Source organism: Podarcis raffonei, chromosome 12 (genome assembly GCF_027172205.1).
Source record: "Podarcis raffonei isolate rPodRaf1 chromosome 12, rPodRaf1.pri, whole genome shotgun sequence".
Taxonomy (NCBI): Eukaryota; Metazoa; Chordata; class Lepidosauria; order Squamata; family Lacertidae; genus Podarcis; species Podarcis raffonei.
In genome coordinates, this window is record NC_070613.1 from 47,700,950 (window position 1) to 47,720,727 (window position 19,778).

General features: G+C 45.8%; 2 protein-coding genes across 3 annotated transcripts in view; one reads left to right on the plus strand and one right to left on the minus strand.

Moving 5' to 3' along the window:
- Positions 1–7,141, minus strand: part of LARS2 (leucyl-tRNA synthetase 2, mitochondrial) — a 73,103-nt gene extending 65,962 nt beyond the window's left edge. Inside the window, exons 1-3 of one of the 2 annotated variants that reach the window (XM_053409826.1) lie at positions 7,037–7,141; positions 3,549–3,804; positions 3,002–3,130 (exon numbers count right to left, since the gene is read on the minus strand). In XM_053409826.1, coding sequence (XP_053265801.1) covers positions 3,002–3,130; positions 3,549–3,782 — 363 coding nt within the window. In that variant the 5' untranslated portion in view covers positions 3,783–3,804; positions 7,037–7,141. Of the gene's footprint in view, positions 1–3,001; positions 3,131–3,548; positions 3,805–6,866; positions 6,887–7,036 lie in introns of those variants that run through there. The other variant, XM_053409830.1, reaches the window with a different exon arrangement.
- Positions 1–16,969, plus strand: part of LOC128424059 (uncharacterized) — a 155,340-nt gene extending 138,371 nt beyond the window's left edge. The window contains exons 2-8 of the mRNA XM_053409841.1: positions 9,333–9,501; positions 10,423–10,521; positions 12,213–12,282; positions 12,762–12,960; positions 13,618–13,770; positions 14,595–14,652; positions 16,682–16,969. Coding sequence (XP_053265816.1) covers positions 9,334–9,501; positions 10,423–10,521; positions 12,213–12,282; positions 12,762–12,960; positions 13,618–13,770; positions 14,595–14,652; positions 16,682–16,789 — 855 coding nt within the window. The 5' untranslated portion in view covers position 9,333 and the 3' untranslated portion in view covers positions 16,790–16,969. The remainder of the gene's footprint in view (positions 1–9,332; positions 9,502–10,422; positions 10,522–12,212; positions 12,283–12,761; positions 12,961–13,617; positions 13,771–14,594; positions 14,653–16,681) is intronic.
- The last annotated feature ends 2,809 nt before the right edge of the window (positions 16,970–19,778 follow it).

The following is a 19,778-nucleotide window of genomic DNA, read 5'->3' on the forward strand; positions in this document are numbered from 1 at the left end:
AAACCATTTCAAGCCTACTCTCAATTATCCATAGATTAATCTCAGAAGCAGATGTATTTATCGGTTACCATGGAGACTAATGTAGCCTTCAAGATACATTTGGGGGGTTGGGGGTGGAGAGCCATCCTTTCAAGTGCATTGTCTTTTAGCTCCTGACTGTGAATAGATTTAAAAGGCGTTATAAAAATGCACTTTGCTGAACTTGTGACAGGCCAGCATTCAAAGAGATGGGAGTGCAAATAAGACCAGGGATGTGCTGGAACCGAGGGTGTCAATGCTTCAATTTCAAGTAATAAAATATTGTGGGCAAAGCTACACAGACAGTTCTTTTCCTAATTTGTAAGCAGCGAAGGGGAATACAAATGTAGAAGGCAACATATGGAATGCTCCCACCAGTTCCTCAGTTTCTGAATCACTGTTCCTTGCTACTGGAACTGGCATTGCCATCCAGTAACATAGATCTGCAAGTAAAGTCTACAGAATTTGTATTAGGGCTACAACCTTTAGCTAATCGGCTAAATTAATGCCAGTGTGAATCAGGGATGACAAAAGTGGCAATCCCCAGATATTGTTGGATTCAAACTCATATCAGCCCTAGGCAGCATGGTCAATGGTCAGAGATGGTGCAGCCATATCCAGAGGGACCCACATGGGCTATTCCTGTTATAGACAAAGGGCACATTTGCACATGCTAAGCCATGGGTAGGCAAACTAAGGCCCAGGGGCCAGATCCGGCCCAATCACTTTCTTTTTTTTTTTAATATAATTTTTTTATTGATTTTCCAACATAGATTAAAACACATTACAACTTACAATACAAAGACAAACAAACATATAAACATGTATAGTTTCATAACCTCTTTTTCTTAAACCCAATTTCAACGACTTCCCCATGCCTCCCTTTTCTGCATCCCTGTTTTAAACTTTTTCAGCAACCCCTAATCTCAATTACTTGTAATTCACTTTCTTTAATCCTTTTTCTCTTACCCAATCATTTACCGCTGCAAATCTGTTTTACCTTACCCATGACATTTTAGCACTCATTAATTTTACAACAGTTCTTAAGGTAAAGTTTGAATTTCTTCCAATCTTCTTCCACCGTCTCTTTTCCTTGGTCACGGATTCTGCCCGTCATCTCAGCCAGTCCCATATAGTCAATCACCTTCGTCTGCCACTCTTCCAGCGTGGGTAGTACTTGTGTCTTCCAATACTTTGCTAAAAGAACTCTTGCTGCTGTTGTAGCGTACATAAAAAACGTCCTATCTTTCCTTAACACCAATTGGCCTACCATGCCCAGGAGAAAAGCCTCTGGTTTCTTATGAAAGGTACACTTAAGAACCTTCTTAATTTCATTATAGATCATCTCCCAGAAGACCTTAATCCTTGCGGCCCAATCACTTTCTAAATCTGGCCCTCGGACGGTCCGGGAATCAGCGTGTTTTTACATGAGTAGAATGTGTCCTTTTATTTAAAATGCATCTCTGGGTTATTTGTGGGGCCTGCCTGGGGTTTTTACATGAGTAGAATGTGTGCTTTTATTTAAAATGCATCTCTGGGTTATTTATAGGGCATAGGAATTCATTCATTCCCCCCCCCCAAAATACAGTCTAGCCCCCCACAAGGTCGGAGGGACAGTGGACTGGCCCCCTGCTGAAAAAGTTTGCTGACCCCTGTGCTAAGCTATGGCTCCTGTCTTGCATAAATTACAATTTCCTTTGTGCTACTGCACCCAGCTCCTTTGCTCCTGCTTAGCTCCTCTCTTTGCAGGAAGCAATAGTCCAAACAGTTCGATGCTCCCAAAGAAGTCAAGATTTCTTCCCCCTACCTCTCACACTCAGGGGGAATTCCAGCAAACCAAGTTTTCCATCAACCAGGCTCTCACCCTGGTTGAGAGTCACAGGACTGTCTCAAGCAGCACCTAGCCTACAGTTCTATAGCCTGACAGCACGAAGCACCTTTGCCCCTGCATCTCCCCAAAGTGGCTGACCTCGCTGCCTGCAGCAGGGCTGCTGTTCCCTTGGCTGCATTCACTTGGCTAGTAATTACACACTAACCCCCCACTACAAATGACAACAACACTGTTACCTGCAGCCAGATGATGCACACGTCAAGCAACTATTGCAGTGCAAATAAACGCTGTTGCCGGCTGGGAGAGCAGACCATGCAGGAACCGGGATGGTGCAAAGCCACCCTTCTCCTGCTTTGTCTGTTCTCCCTCTTGTGCCAGTTAGTTGTAAAATACGGCAAGTTTGCAAATTGTACAGGTTTTTAATCAGGCACTACCTACGAGGACGTATGGGACGCGGGTGGCGCTGTGGGTAAAAGCCTCAGTGCCTAGGGCTTGCCGATTGAAAGGTCGGCGGTTCAAATCCCCGCGGCGGGGTGCGCTCCCGTTGCTCGGTCTCAGCGCCTGCCAACCTAGCAGTTCAAAAGCACCCCCGGGTGCAAGTAGATAAATAGGGACCGCTTTCTAGCGGGAAGGTAAACGGCGTTTCCGTGTGCGGCTCTGGCTCGCCAGAGCAGCGATGTCACGCTGGCCACATGACCCGGAAGTGTCTCCGGACAGCGCTGGCCCCCAGCCTCGAGTGAGATGGGCGCACAACCCCAGAGTCTGGCAAGACTGGCCCGTACGGGCAGGGGTACCTTTACCTTTACCTTACCTACGAGGAAGAAGTATTTGTTATATGCCCAGGTTGATGTATATTAGGATAAGTATGCTACTTTTAGCAGAAAGGGCCAGAGTGGAGCAGAGAGGCAGAGAACACCAGAAGCAATCTGAAGTGGGGAATATGCTGAATAATTACTTATAACACAGCCCCTAATTCCATTATAATCTGGTTAAGGTCCTCTCAATTTGTGCTTTGTGATTAGCTGTCATTAAATAAAGGTTTGAGGCTCGGCCTGTTCCTACGTGTGTTTTGACTGTCCTCAAAAGCAACAGACCACTCATTTCCAAGCACCTGAAATATTATCCAAACAAATGTCAATAGTTAACAGATACCTGAAATCCTCTCATTTTCTGAAACCGTGCTATCGTGTCGCTTATGGTGTAGACTCGAACATGGCCCATATGCAGCTTCCCAGAAGGATATGGAAACATTGACAGGACATAAAACTTTGGCCTTGATTTCTAGACAAAATCATAAGCAAAATCAAAGTCTGAAAGATAGAACTTGGAACAAAAACAGTTTAATTTTAAACCATATTTAATTTTTTTTACAAATCACGCTTTTGTCTTTAACCCCCATTTTTTAAAAAAATCTTTAAAGTAGGACTGCACTTTAACCAGCAAATCAGAAAATAGCAACGAAAAAGAATGTGGCCTTTCTTATGAGCAGTAATCTTTGTTTATTAAATTACAAGTTCTCCTAATTTAACTCAACTCCATTGAGAAGCAGGTAATATGCTATTATATTTAATGCAATGGGCGAAATCCTAAGTCCATTTAGCTGTGCTGCAGGATACGGCCATTAACTTTCCTAACGCACCTAATACAGAGGGACAAAAGGAATTCAAGAGCGCATGTTCAATTTTGCCATAATCCTTACATCTATTTCTGAAGTTTGGTCGAACTGCTCCTTTATTCTGGAACGCCACCAGCTTTCAACTTCCTTCCTAGTTTCCACTTTATAGCTTGTTTCCCACTTCCCGGTTTCACTGAATATGGACCGAATGAATCTTGGAATTAGCCCTTTCTCCCACTTAACTGGGCTGAATGATCCATGTAATTGTCTTCTCCAGTGTTTGGGGCACATGAGACATCTATGGTAAATGAACCACATTTTGCAGCTTTTGTTGAAAGCCCTGTAAAAAAAAAAGGAATGATCCTAACTTAATTGTGATAACCAGCAGCCTTGTTCTCTATTTTAACAAAACAGTGTTAACCTTTCTTAAGGCTTCTAGAAGTGAAAACAATCACATTTAACGGCAACAGTAGGCTCAATAGACTGATGAGGCTGCATTCCTCTGTGCTTTTAAGAGGCACATGAAAACTTCTCTAAGATTGCAGAGGCAAGAAAATGAATTTTGAGTCTTATTGTTCGGAACCGTGATATTGTTTGCTGCTGTATGACAGCATATAGCCAGTGTTATTTCTATTTTATTATGGGAAACCTATCTGAAAATTAAACTGATGTGTCTTTATTCTTTAAAGTAAAGCAATACAGGTGAAAGCCTGGATAAGAGGAGCCTGCATAACAGGAGACTAAGATGAGATATGATAGCCATCTTCAAATATCTAAAGGAATGTCACATGGAAGATGGAGCAAGCTTGTTTCCTCCTGCTCCAGAGGGTAGGACACCAACCAATGGATTCAAGTTACAAGAAAGGAGATTCTGACTAAACATCAGGAAGAACTTTTGAACAGCAAAGAGCTGTTTGACAATGGAACAGACTCTCTTGGGAGGTTGTGAGCTCTCCTCCCTTAGAGGCTTTTAAGCAGAGGTTGGCTGGCCATCAGTCATTGAACTCAAAACTTGCTGTCCACAGTGCTCCTGGCTGGAAGTTGTTTGGAAAAGTCCCAGCAAAAGAAAACCTACAGAAGTACTCTAAAATAATTCAGCAGAAGTCAGCTTCCTCAGCGAGGAAATGCAAAGAAAGAGCCTTGCCACCCCAACCCTCAATCAAGTCCAGCTGAGCCATCAGCCTCTCTCAGGCCATGACTTTAAGAACAGCAGAAGCAGCTGGGAAGGGAGGAGTTCAGGGATTAAAAAATAATAATTTTATAAGTTGTGTGTCTTTGTTTCTCAATTTGATCCTTTTACATGGTTTTGAATATACTGCGGTATTTTAGGCATTGTGACTTGCAGTTATTGTTTAGTAATTATTTACTGTAATTGTTAAGAGTGAATTTCTGTTTCATTATTTGCTGATATTTTGAGAATTTTATTGTGTAGTATTATTTTCTAATAGGTTATTGAATATTTATTTTACATGTTCCATTTTAAACTTACGTTTTATTATGACTTTCTGTATAGGATCAGATTATTATAATAGGGAGTGTGTTCTTTGTTGTTTATTTTGTTGCTGTAAACCACCTTGCGTATAGTAATATAGAAAGGCGGCACACAATTTAAAAGCAAAATGAAGTACAGTGGTACCTCACAAGACGAAAAACGCGCAAGAGGAAAGAGTTTTCCGTTTTTTGAGTCGTTCCGCAAGACAAATTTCCCTATGGGCTTGCTTCGTAAGACGAAACGTCTTGTGAGTTCTTGCGAGTTTGTTTCCTTTTTCTTAAAGCCGCTAAGCCGTTAATAGCCGCTAAGCCGCTAATAGCCGTGCTTCGCAAGACGAAAAAACCGCAAGACGAAGAGACTCGCGGAACGGATTAATTTCGTCTTGCGAGGCACCACTGTAGTTGAGATTCCTGAATGCAGGGGACTGGACCAGATAACCCCTGGGATCCCTTCCAATTCTATGATTCTGGGATTTAAATGCCTTTTGGCCTGTTTATGATCTCCCCCTCTTTGCCTATGTATATTTCTAGCTACCAGCTTTGGGTTACAATTTAACTATCTAGTGAAGCCCATAAAAACCAAAGACGCACCACTGTGTGTCATTATCTTCGCTGTGCTACTGGACTCTCTTGAATTAAAGTCATTATTACTCCAGAATGCGGCAGCTAGACTGGTGATTGGAAGCGGCTGCCGGGACCCTATAACACCAGTCCTGAAAGACCAACATTGGCTCCCAGTACGTGTCCGAGCATAATTCAAAGTGCTGGTGCTGACCTTTCAAGCCCTAAACGACCTCAGGCCAGTATAACTGAAGGAGCATCTCCACCCCCATTGTACAGCCTGGACACTGAGGTCCAGCTCCGAGGGTCTTCTGGCAGTTCCCTCACTACGAGAAGTGAAGCTACAGGGAACCAAGCAGAGGGCCTTCTCAGTGGTGGCACCGCCTTGTGGAATGCCCTCCTATCAGATGTCAACCAGATAAATAACTACTCAACTTTTAGAAGACACCTGAAGGCAGCCCTGTTTAGGGAAGTTTTTAACATTTGACGTTTTATTACGTTTTTATATGTGCTGGAAGCCACCCAGAGTGGCTGGGGAAACGCAGCCAAGATGGATGGGGCATAAATAGCAAAATTCTTATTATTATTATTCACTGGCTCCAGGGATAGCTGATGAACTCCAACACTGAAACATAGGTTCTATGAGCTAAGCCTAGGCTCAAATGAAAGATTTAGGTTCAAGGAGGAAAACTCTTATCAGTTTAGGGACATTTTTAATGCTTTATGCTTTAGCATGTTTTTAATATTCTGTTGGGAGCCGCCCAGAGTGACTGGGGAAACCCAGCCAGGTGGGCGGGGTATAAATAATAAATTATTATAAATTATTATATTGCAGAGGATCTGCCCCACACGTGAAGAGCAAAGGATCCCGATACACCAGTGGCTGAGAAGAAAGAATTGCTATATTTGGATCATATATGAAATTACGCGCAGGATTTAAGAATGATTATCTCCGGAAGACCAGAATACAGGAAGTCACACAATTTGCTTAATTTGGAATGTATAACCGGCTTTATAAATTGTATTATGATTTGATATTGTAATAATGTGGCCCATATTGGAGTGTTATTAATGAAAAATTAATAAAAATCAAATTTTTTAAAAAAAGAAGAGAAAAGGATCCCATGCACAGCAGGTTTCCACCTTTGAGGAATCTGCTTCGTTTTGTTTTAAACACCCGCGACCCTCCCTCAAGCTCCAAATAGCAGCTTAGCAAGTGGGGGCGGGAATACACATATTTAAAGAAAAAAGGACCCCTCTTGAGCGCATATCCCAACCAAGGAATTTTGTTTCCAGTACCACAACGGGGCACACGATCTTGTCACACCCCGCTTCCCTCCCCCTCCTTACCGCAGCCCAGTTTCAGACGAAGGTCGGGGGGGAGGAGTTACTGCAACTTTAAAATCGCCCCAAAATAATAATATAAAAATAATAATAAATTCCTTGGTGATGTCTATTGCAAGCCGCCTAGAGACGTGACCGTGAAACAACCCCCCCCCCGACCTCCCGAGCTTGTTTACCCAAGAGAAAAGAGATAAGAAGGCTCGGGGCCCGAGTTCCAGCCAAGGGGCGGCTCGCGTGTATGTGTGTCCCTCACGCCTCGGACCGGCAGGGCGCCGCCATCTTTGCCCTCCTCGCGAGTGCGCAGGCGCGCGGGCAACCCGGCGGCGAGGGGGCGTGGTCAAGCGGGGGAGCCAGCTGACGGGCGGGGCGGGGCAGCGCGCGCTGCTTGAAAAAGGAGGTTCCGGCCGCTGCGGAGCGTTTCGCAGGGAGAGGCGGCGCCGCGCGCCAGGTGAGTTGACTGGTGGGGCGGAAGCATACGTGCTCTTCCTTCTTGGTGTGTTGTGAGGCTCGCATTTCCACCGATCAGAGATAGTGAGAATTGTAGTTCAGCGGCGCCTCATACCAGCCAAGGGCGTAGCCAAGAGGGGGCAGTTGCCCTTTCTTCCTATCAATACAAATCAATACAAATATGAGATTCTGCCCGCCTCCCCACAACAAAATCCTGGTTGTGCCCATGGTACCAACTTTTCTCAAATTTGGGTCCCCAGATGTTGTTAGACTACAATTCCCATCATGCCCGGCTGCTAGCATGGGTGGTTCCCAACATATTTTTTTTGGCCATGTCCCACCTAAAGGTAAAGGTAAAGGGACCCCTGACCATCATCATCATCATCATTTTTAATTTGTATACCGCCTTTCTATCTTACAATACTCAAGGTGGTTTACAAGCTGAAGAAACAAAAAATGTACATATTATAACAATCTAAAGCAATACAAAAATGTGATAATAAAACATAACTTTGAAATAGGCAACCTCCATCAAAAAAGTCACATTCAACAATCATTAGAATAGTATAAAATAATAATATCAACATATAAAAGTTAAATAGAAATACACTCAACAGTTACAATAATATCTAAACTATAATCAATTAAACAACGGCAAGCCACAGTACATAAAACAATACAATACGCATTGAGAAGCAGAGGGGAGAGCAAGACAGGTGGAAGGAGGAATTGCCTGATGGAGTCTCTCCCCTCAGTTCTTCCTCCAGGAACAGCTTCCTTATGAGGAGACCCAGGTCCGGAGGGCGGGGCAAGGCAGGTCCAGTCGCGAACAACTCTGAGGTTGCGGCGCTCATCTCGCTTTATTGGCGGAGGGAGCCAGCATGACTAAACCGCTTCTGGTGAACCAGAGCAGCGCATGGAAACACCGTTTACCTTCCTGCCGGAGTGGTACCTATTTATCTACTTGCACTTTGATGTGCTTTCGAATTGCTAGGTTGGCAGGAGCAGGGGCCGACCAATGGGAGCTCACCCCATCGCGGGGATTCGAACCGCCGACCTTTTGATCGGCAAGTCCTAGGCTCTGTGGTTTAACCCACAGCGCCACCCTCATCGTTAGACTACAGTTCCCATCATCCCAGACTGCTAACATGGGTGGTTCCCAACATTTTTTTTTGGCCATGTCCCACCTAAGCATCTTTAAAATCCTAATACCCCCTCCCTTGTGACATATAATTCTTATTATTCAAAACGGGAGCTCCTGTTCACGTGGAGGAAGCCTAAACGGCCATTCACTGTTAATAACGCATTCTCAAATTGCCCCCCCAAATCAAATTGCCCCCCTGTGGGGCGTCTGCCCAATGTTGGGAACCACAGGCCTAGCCAGAGGGGAAGGGGGGACAGATCCAGTAAATAAAAATACTTAACTAACTGACCAGTCACATTGCAGATAGGTCGGCTCTGCCCCCCCCAAAGCAAAACTCCTGGCTATGCCCCTGACCGCTGGTTATGCAACTAGGGATGTTGGGTAGTCCAACAACATCTGAGGACTTGAGCTTGAGAAAGGCTGCCTTATGCTGACCACCTTGGATGAGAGATTTGTTGTTGTCGTTTAGTCGTGTCCTACTCTTCGTGACCCCATGGACCAGAGCACGCCAGGCACTCCTGTCTTCCACTGCCTCCCGCAGTTTGGTCAGACTCATGTTTGTAGCTTCGAGAACACTGTCCAACCATCTCGTCCTCTGTCGTCCCCTTCTCCTTGTGCCCTCCATCTTTCCCAGCATCAGGGTCTTTTCCAGGGAGTCTTCTCTTCTCATGAGGTGGCCAAAGTATTGGAGCCTCAGCTTCAGGATCTGTCCTTCCAGTGAGCACTCAGGGCTGATTTCCTTCAGAATGGAGAGGTTTGATCTTCTTGCAGTCCATGGGCCTCTCAAGAGTCTCCTCCAGCACCATGAATGAGAGATGGAGGCTCGCTATGCTATTTCCCTCTATTTCTCTCTCTCTTTCTCTCTCTTTCTCTTGGCTTAGGATGTCTCGAAAGAGCCGCAGAGTTGTCAAATTGGCATCCAAGACTCCTCCAGAAATGAGGATCAAGGGGGACTCTTCGTGTGGTTCTCCTTCCTTGGATTACAGCACCTTGAAAAGGACGGAATTGCAACAATGGTGTAAGAAGTTTGGGCTTCGTGCTACAGGGAAGGTGAGGGGACGCTGCCACAGTTCATACCAAACTTCCTGCCCTGTCCTCATCCCACTATTGGAAGTTAAGTGGGAACAGAGGCTGCACATTTCCAAATTTCTGTTTGGTTAAATCCTCATTGCGAACAGTGATGAAGCAAATCATCTTTTCTCAGTCCAGGAAGCCCTATCTATTCACAAGCAGCAGCAGCCATTCTAAGGCAGAATACATTTTGTGGTAATATCTAGCTTCTAATAATTAAAGACATTTTGATTTCCAACATGCTTTCCCAGCTGGATGAATGGGTTTTGGCTATATATCTCCATTACATTATTTTCTTAAATATTTCTGCTGCCTTTTAGTTGTTTTTATTGTGTCTTGTACAACACATTCAGATGTGTGTGAGGAAGATGAGTAGTAAATTAATAATAAGCAGCTACTCCAAAGGTTGCTTTCCTCTTATCTATTCCTTATTTCCTTTGGTATTCTGTCTGTTAAATTATGAATCTGTGGTCAGGGTCTGTCTTATATTTTAGCTTATGTGCAGCACTTAGAAAATCACCTGTGCTTTGCAGCTGTTAATAATATATTTTAAAATAGTTCTTAACCCAAAGATCCCTGATAAATAGACTGGCATCATTTACCTGGTTGGGTTGGGAGCCGAATGCCCTGTCACAGCCCAACACTGACATACAGTATGCTCTTTTCCCAGCTCAGTGTCCTCAGTAGGTACAACTAGCTGCCATATTTATTTTCCACAACGCCCTCCAATTTGTGGCATTGTGGGGAGCTAACAGCTCCCAGTGCTTCCAGCCTCTCTTGCCAGGCAAGCCTTCCACTTTGCCCAGGAATGTCTCAAACCTGGAACTGGCCCAGATCTAGAGTTAAATACATACTTATTTCCCTCTCTCCACCCATCCCCGACCCCACCCCACTGCCCAGAATGCAGAACTTGTGGAAAGGCTGAAAGCCTTTCACAGAGACCCTGAGCCGAGAGCAGAAGAAACAAGTAAGACTGACGTGACTCTCCACGATCCTGAGGTAAGTAGCTCCAGGTCAAAGATGGTGGGGCCTCAGATATCCATATGCTGCATAGATCAGCCACGGATGGAGTGAGGAAATGCAAGTCTATGTTAGGAATAAGATCCTGGTTTCTGGGTGGGATAAGAAAATTAGGGCAATGGAACATAAGAACCCTGCTGGATCAAGCTAAAGGCCCATTTTGTCCAGCACTCTGTTCTCAATGGCCAACCAGATGTCAATGGGAAAGCAAGATCTGAGTCCAATAGCACTCTCCCAAGCTGCAGTTCCAAGCAACTGGTGTCCAGAGGCAAACTGCCTCTAACAGTGGAGGTAGAACATGGGGTGAGGAACCTTCTTGGCTCTTAGGGCAAGATCTTTATCTGATTCCTCCCTACAGGCCAAATTTGACTGGTGGCTGAGACATCCCACCAGTCAAGCACCTGACGTCATTGTGACTTTGTTTATTTTATCTGGAAAAATATTTATAAACCACCCCCTTGAAAAACATCAGGTCAAGGCAGTGTGCAGCAACCTAAACCTTTAGGAGCAATGCAGTGAAGGGTTACATGATTGACAGGTGGGTTATCCTGCTCATCTGTCAAAACGCCTTCTGTGGGATTTCCAAGGTGCATTGTAAGGAACCGCAGGCTCATCTGCGGAGTTAACCTCGGAACAAGTGCCATTGCAGGCCTCGGCTTGGCAAGCACCAAGCCAAAGGGCAGCAAAGTTTTGGCCGCATGTGCAGAATTGAACCTACCCATCAACTGCCATACATCAGCTGATTGACAGATGGGTGTGGCTTGGGGGAAATGGCCTTGCAAGCCAAATTGAACCCCTGGCGGGCCAGGATTGGCCCGTAGGCCAAAGGTTCCCTACCTCTGAGGTGGAACAAAGCTGAAGGGAGTAGAAAGGGACTGATAAAAGTAGGGTTACCAGACATCCCTGGTTCCAGGGACAGTCCCCGGATTTGCAAATCTGTCCCCAGGAAATGTGGCAGCGGCAGCCTCAGCAGCCCAGAGCCAGCCTAGTAGCACAGTTGGCTCTGGCTGGCTTCAAGAGCTGCTTGCTGCTCGCTGCCATGGCGCCCACCAGAAGTCCCCATATGATGTGTTGCGCACAAGATATGGAGACTTCCCGGAGGCAAACTGGCGGGCGCCACGGCAGCAAGCAGCTCCTGACGCCAGCCAGAGCCAACTGCGCTACCAGGCTGGCTCCAGGCTGCTGACTGCCGCCGCTGCTGCCACTGCTGAAGGGGAACCAGGGACGTCCAGCAGTACAGATCTCCCGCCCCCTTTGTTTTGACTGATCGGGGGAGACTCGGGAGTTGCAGGTGGGCGGCCGTTGCCCAGTTTTTAAAAAACTCTGTGCATATGTGTTTCACAGGGTGCGAAAGAAGGGCTTTGCACCTTTATACAATATGCATGTGTGCTTGGGCCCAGGAACTTTTGCCTCACCATCTCCACTACTGACTCCCTGTTGCTACTCAGCTTCAAAAAAAAAAAAAGGGGGCCCCGGATTCATTGAAAAAAATCTGGTAACCATATGATAAAGTGTCCAAAATAGCAGAAAGAAAAATGGGGAATTTCCTACTTTAGTCATGGGGAAGCAATGGGGTGAATGGTTTTTGGGGATAAGGGAAAGCATAAAGTTGGGAGTGAAGGGGTGGAGCTGATCTGTCACTAACTCTTAACACACACACCCCCTTCCAGACCCCTCTGACAGTCCCTCCTCTGGACCTGGCCAAGGATGTAAAAACTGAGCCCTCTGCAGAGAAAGCAGGTGACTAGTTGTTGTTTTTTAAGGAAGGGGCTCTTGTTTTTTAAGGAAGGGGTTTTTAAGGAAGGGGGTCTTGAAAACAAAAGCAGACTGGGGGGAGGACTCTGAGGCTGTGCAGAACGGGGTTTGAAGAATATCAGTGAAGAAGATGGAAAGGATTTGCTGAAATAGCTAAATTGAATTAGAATACAAAAAAGGGAGGTGTGAGGAGGTCGATGAAACAAGTAAATGAAAGACAAAGATATGGAAATACTGGGTGTGTTTTTAAATGTTTTTGTTTTTTTATTGTTGTGCTGCATTGTTTTTTATTTTGCTTTTTATTTTTTGATGTATTGTAACTTTTTATTGTCTCCCCCCCCCTTTTTTTGTAATTGTTAAACTTTTAATAAATATCATCTTAAAAAAAAAAATGAAGACTATCGGTGAAGGCAGGCCTGCCGAGATGGGCAAGGTTAAGCCGGCCCTACTTTTCTTTTTTTTAGATGTTATCCATGGTTGGTGCGTGGTTCACGGCATGGTGCTGTACCACCCTGCGTCCAGCTGGGCTCCCCTGTTGCTCCGCGGAGGTTCTGTGTGCGTCCAGGATGGGGAGGACATTGTCCCCTTTCACCTGACCCCGCTCACAAGCCCTGTACCTGATGGCTTCTCCGACAACTACATCTGTGAGAGCTGTGTGCTCAGGTAATAATCATAATAAATTTATTTATACCCCGCCCTCCCCGGCCAGAGCCAGGCTCAGGGCGGCTAACACCAGTAAAATTACAATAAAAACATAATGGGGGGGGGACCAATTTAAAATACAGGTTAAAATGCAATTTAAAATGCAGCCTCGTTTAAAAAGTAGCCCATAGATCAAAACCATAAGGGGAGGGAAACATAAGGGTCAGACCGAGTCCAAACCAAAGGCCAGGTGGAACAGCTCTGTCTTGCAGGCCCTGCAGAAAGATGTCTAGTCCCGCAGGGCCCTAGTCCCTTGTGACAGAGCGTTCCACCAAGTCGGGGCCAGTACTGAAAAGGCCCTGGACCAATCTAACCACTTTGCAGCTTGGGACCTCTAAAGTGTTGTCATTTGTGGACCTTAAGGTCCTCTGCGGGGCATACCAGGAGAGGCGGTCCTGTAGGTACGTGGGTCCTAGGCCACAAAGGGCTTTAAAGGTCAAAACCAGCACCTTAAACCTGACCCTGTACTCCACCGGGAGCCAGTGCAGTTGGTAAAGCACTGGATGAATGTGATCCCCATAAGGACCCCATAAGGAGCGTGGCATCATTGGCTCCTCTCCTTCCTGTGGATCCCCTTCCCCATTCCACCTTTAACCCGTTCCTCTTTCACCATCACAGGAACAGGGAGGAGCCAAAGAGATGTCCAACATGCCTGCAAATACAAATGAAAAGAAACCGGGCTACTTTGTCCCAGGGCCAGACACTTCTTCGGGGGAGTATGTCTCAGTCATCATTCCTTGCAGGCGGAGACGTCTCTAAAGACAGAAGGAGGTGAATAGAGAATCCACAGAGCTGCCTTTTCCAGACTATATGCATGTAGGGGAAATATGACGGAGCCTGACTCTTTAAGTAAAGCGATCAAGTGCCTCTGGTTTCGGTTTTTGGGGATGGATGGATGGGACAGTGGGAGATACATGAACTATGCAGAGTTTGAGAAATGCTGGTACTTCAGAGCTGTGCATTGTCCAGGAGAAGCTTGGATTTTCACACACATCCTGCAGATAAAATGAATAGTGATCAGAAAACGCCTTAGTATACCTGAAGGAGCGTCTCCACCTCCATCGTTCAGCCCAGACACTGTTGTCCAGCTCCAAGGGCCTTCTGGAGGTTCCCTCTCTGTGAGAAGTGAGATTACAGGGAACCAGGCAGAGGGCCTTCTCGGTGGTGGCGCCTGCCCTGTGGAACACCTTCCCATCAGATGCCAAGGAAATAAACAACTGTCTGACTTTTAGAAGACATCTGAAGGCAGCCCTGTTTAGGGAAGTTTTTTATGTTTGATTTCTCTTGCGTTTTTCATATCCTGTTGGAAGCCGCCCAGAGTGGCTGGGGAGGCCCAGCCAGATGGGCGGAGTATAAATAATGAATTATAATTATTATTAAATTATTATTAGTGGCTCCTCTTCCTTTCACAAGAAAGTTGAGACCTTGTGTGCAGAATGGCAAGTCAGTCTCTTCTCCACCCCCACCCCCCTTTTTTGCTTTGAAATGGTTGTTGTTAAGTAGAGGGGAGTTAGCTTAGGATAGATCAGTGAGGTTACATCCTGCCACTTACCTAGTGCTTAACATCTCTCTTCCCCCCTCCCCTGGCTCTGCAGGACCTTTGAGATAAAAAGGCTGTACCAGCCCCAAGAGGACCAGGCTTATGCCCAGCGGGTGAGTCCCCGGCAGCAATGCTGGCATCCATCTGACAAATGCAGTTGTGCAGCAGCAGGATGAGAAGCCAAGGTGCGAGAAAGGTGGTAAAAAGCTGATCCATGCTGAGGGTGCTTAGGAAAAGGCCCACCACACAGGCTTTGGGGGAAGAGGAAGACAGTGTCCGTGGCCTTGAGTTCCTGGGAGGAAAATCAAGATACAAATACGCACCATCATCATCAAAGATGTGCCTGGGTACACCACTCTCAGCAAAAGATTTATACACACAAAATAATTTGCCCGCCTTGATCAACAACAACAGAAGACTGTGTTAAAATGCAATCGACAGAAATTTTAACTTGCAACCATAAGGCGTTTAATTATTTTATGGTTGCATTTGCCGAACCTTTTGTATTTTTGTTTGATGGTTACTGTATATTAGCAACAAACAGCCCAGTGTTGACAGTAGCGGCTGGATAGAGGACATGGAAAATTGTGGGGTGGTGGGGCTGCAATTTCACCGTTGTTGTTTTTTCTCGGAAGGAAGAAAACCTTCTTTATTTCAAGGGAATTGCTTCTGAGTAAAACCTACTAAAGCCAGCTTTATTCTGTAAACACTGTGCATATGGGGAGTGAGTGAAATAACGTGGAAACAAGGAAGGTGCTTTAACATACACACCCCAAAATCCATCCAGCATCATCTTCTCTGGGAGACCCCCCCATGGTAGGAGGAGGGGTCAACCTTGTGTTGTTCTGATTGCTTAGCAACAGAGATTAAGCAGTTAAGCTTCATTAGCAGTGGTGTTGCCTGACAAGTGCAGAAGCACTGGAGTAGTCTTGACGTTTCGTGTTTCAGAGAAAGGTCTGATCCACTTACTTGCCCCCCCCCAAAAAAATTTGAATGTTCGCGGCCCTGCTTATGATTCCCAGCAATCAAAGTGTTGTGGCACTTACTTCCCACTTGTGGGCTTTCCGTAGGCATCTGATTGGCCACTGTGAGAAACAGGATCCTGGGCTGGTCTGATGCAGCAAAGATTTTATGGGTTCCCTGTTTCCCTCGTCCTGGAGCCTTTATCCCATGTGAGGATCTGGCTCGGCTAATATAAAGCTGCCCCATCTGAATGGCAATGCTTATTCTGCGAGGTTGATTTGGAGGCAGATGTGGACGACTTATTCGCTGAAAGCTATATGGATAATTTCTCTGTATAAGATTATCGGCCTCGGGCCAGTATATCTGAAGGAGCGTCTCCACCCCCATTGTTCTGCCCAGACACTGAGATCCAGCTCCGAGGGCCTTCTGGTGGTTCCCTCCCTGCGAGAAGTGAGGTTACAGAGAACCAGGCAGAGGGCCTTCTCGGTGGTGGCGCCTGCCCTGTGGAACACCCTCCCATCAGATGTCAAAGAGATAAACAACTATCTGACGTTTAGAAGACATCTGAAGGCAGCCCTGTTTAGGGAAGTTTTTAATGTTTGATGTTTTATCGTGTTTTTAATATTCTGTTGGGAGCTGCCCAGAGTGGTTGAGGAAACCCAGCCAGATGGGCGGGGTATAAATAATAAATTATTATTATTATTATTATTATTATTATTATTATTATTATTGGTGCTTTTTTCTGGGGGGACGCATAACCCTAAACATTTTGTGAATCTTTGTACTTTTGTTCATTTACTGTACAGTCATATCTCATGTTACATTTGCTTCATGTTACATTTTTTGTTGCATCCCGCGGCGACCCGGAAGTACCAGAAAGGGTTACTTCCGGGTTTCGCCGCTCGCACATGCGCAATAGCAATAAATCGCGCTTCGTGCATGCGCAGAAGCACCAAATCGTGTCGCGCACCTGTGCAGCTACGGCGCTTCAGGTTGCGGGCTTTTCACGTTGCGAACGGGCCTCCGGAACGGATCCCGTTCACAACCAGATTTACCACTGTATTTATTTCCCCCGATTTGAACTATAAAATGGTGATTTTCTTGAGTCAGAATGAGAGTATTATTTGTGCCATTTGTGAATGGCAACCTTTTGCCCATTTCCCTTTTCTTTTCATTTAGGTGGATGGGATCCTTTCCCAGATGGCCAGTGGAGAGCTTGGTATGGACCGAGTGTTGCGTCCCCTCCATCCTTTGGTTGTTCATTCCCCAGCTCCTTTTGAGAGATGAGGAGTACCTAGAAAGTTGGAACTGGCAGCAACGGACTAGGGAGATCCAAGGAGCTCTATGATAATAACCAGATAAATGTTTTTATCTAGTCCACAGTGTGTCCTGTTAACCTTTTTTCATGTGTTGTAATAAACGTAATAGAAAATAAATACTGGATCATTCCTGCCACCATATTCTGAACGGAAAAGACTGTTTAGCCTGTTGATTTCCCTCCCCATTTGCTGGCTGACAGTTCTGTGTCAAGGCCTAGCATCCTTTTTTGAAGGAAGTACAGTGGTCCCTTGGTTTTTGAATGTCTCCATCGACAAACGTTTCGTTTTTGAATGCCATAAACCCGGAAGTAAATGCTTCTGTTTTTGAACATGCCTCAGAAGTCTTAACAGCTTCCGCTGAGTGTATATGTTATTTTTCTCAATTTTCTCTATTAAATTGGCAGACTGCCCTTTGCGCCTCGGTTTTTCAAACGTTTCGGAACTCAAACAGTCTTCCGGAACAGATTACGTTTGAAACCCGAGGTACCACTGTATTCCCAAAGGCTAGGTAACAGTTGCTCTCTAAGACTTCCAGAACACCTTATTTTGTTTCTCCTGTTGGGGGGCCACTAGGGGCGCATTGGAAGATGGCCAACAATACCATCTCTCCGGCCCACATGGGGTACCGTATTTTTCCCTCTATAACACGCAGATTTTTTCTCCTAAAAAGGAAGGGGAAATGTCTGTGCGTGTTATTGAGCGAATGTGTGGTCCCTGGAGCCAAATGGCGCGAGGGGAGGCAAAAAAAATCAGGCAAAAATCAAATCGCGCGTCTCGGAGAAGGGAAACCTGAAAAGAGGAAGCGGCTGCTTTCCTGCATTCTGCCTTAGGGTCTTACTGCCCACCCTCCTCTGTTTCCTTGCTGTGTTTGCTCAAACGGAACAAAGAGCAGGGAAAGGCCCTCCCCTCCAGGCAAGCAGAGGGGAAAGCAGAGTGTCGTCTCTGTGCTCCGGTGCTGCTGAAAACATGCAGGAGGGAGGGAGAGAGAGAGAGAGAGAGCGAGAGAGAGAGAGAGCACTGGCTGGCTTGGGTGGGTAGGTGAGGGAAAACTTTTGCCTTCCTTTCCTCCCTCCCGTTATACCCCTCTCCTGCATTCTTAGCCAGCTGCTTCTCTGCACACCCCTCTCCTGCTCCTTGTCCCTTCTGTGTTTTTCCTTCCCTCCCCACTTAAAATGTGGTTAAAAAGCATGGATCCACATGGATCTTCAGGATCTTTGCATTGGGTCACCCCAAATTCACCATCAGATCACATAGCATGTCCATGGCTACAGCCTGCCCCCCCCAAAATCACGCACCCACTGTTGACTGGGGCTGCAATGGTGCAAAAACGTGGTTACAAAACATGGATCCACATGGATCCTCAGGATCTTTGCATTGGGTCAGCCCAAATTCACCATCAGAGCACATAGCATGTCCATGGCTACAGCCTGCCCCCCAAAAATCACACACCCACTGTTGCCTGGGGCTGCAATGGTGCAAAAATGTGGTTACAAAGCATGGATCTACATGGATCCTCAGGATCTTTGCATTGGGTCACCCCAAATTCACCATCAGATCACATAGCATTTCCATGGCTACAGCCTGCCCCCCAAAAATCACGCACCCACTGTTGCCTGGGGCTGCAATGGTGCAAAAATGTGGTTAAAAAGCATGGATCCACATGGATCCTCAGGATCTTTGCATTGGGTCACCCCAAATTCACCATCAGATCACATAGCATTTCCATGGCTACAGCCTGCCCCCCCAAAATCACACACCCACTGTTGCCTGGGGCTGCAATGGTGCAAAAACGTGGTTACAAAGCATGGATCCACAGGGATTCTCAGGATTTTTGCATTGGGTCACCCCAAATTCACCATCAGATCACATGTCTGTGGCCACAGCATGAAGCACAAAAATGATACATCCACTGTTTCATTCAGAATGTTTTTTCCCTTGTTTCCTCCTCTAAAAACGATGTGCGTGTTATGGTCAGGTGCGTGTTATAGAGCAAAAAATACGGTAATTAAGAGGCTGTTATGGGAGTAGGCAGCCTCCCTTGTTGCCCCAAGGAAATGGGGAACACTGCCCTTGCCTGCTGTGCCCATAAATCACCCCCTAATTCGAAAGAAGGGGGTGAGGGCCCTAGGCAGAATGCCCCCGTGTGGACCTCGGCTCTCCTGGACGCTGTCTCTGATCGCGCACTAGCTGCAGCAATTTGGAATAATTAATTACAAAAGAAGCAAATGCACATATTTCAAGTGAAGAAGGAGAGTGAAGTCTGCTAATTTAAGTGACCTCTGAAAGAAGACGACGGGTTGGAGAAACAGGAATATTTTATGATGAAGATACATCAAAGGCTGGGTATGTTGACAACGGGACTGAATGGGGGGGGGACTTTTTTTTACTTCTATGTGATTTACAAGAACCCATCCTCATCAGAATCGTCAGTTGAACTGACCCAAGCAGGATGATTAAGGTCTGTGTGGAGATAAACTTTAACCAAAAGTATGCTTTATGGAGATTGAGAAGCAATAAGAGCTTTTGGAATAGCGCAGCAATTAATTCGGAGTCGCCATCTTGCCAAAGGATTTATAGCCGGGAGGAGGAACGGACTTGTTTTCAGACTGCATTCCTGGTGAATCTCCTCAGAGGTTTTGAGAAAGGAGGCACATTGGTGAAGATTAATGACGCTAAGACTGTTTTGATGTATGAAAGTGATGTTATATGGAAAACGTCTGGATATGGCTACTGGATAAAAAAAATAATATCCACGCAGGATTACAAACTGTTCTAACCAGCTTGTGGAGACTATCAGAGGTCACACACAAAAAGGAAAAATATATGAAAATAACAACAAGAGATGTGGAAAAACAATAAGAAAGGACTGGATAGTACTGTGAACATCATAAGGTTAGATTTGTGGACATTAAAACAGCAGTAAGAAGCAAGAAGTTGATTGGATCCCCTTCAGAACT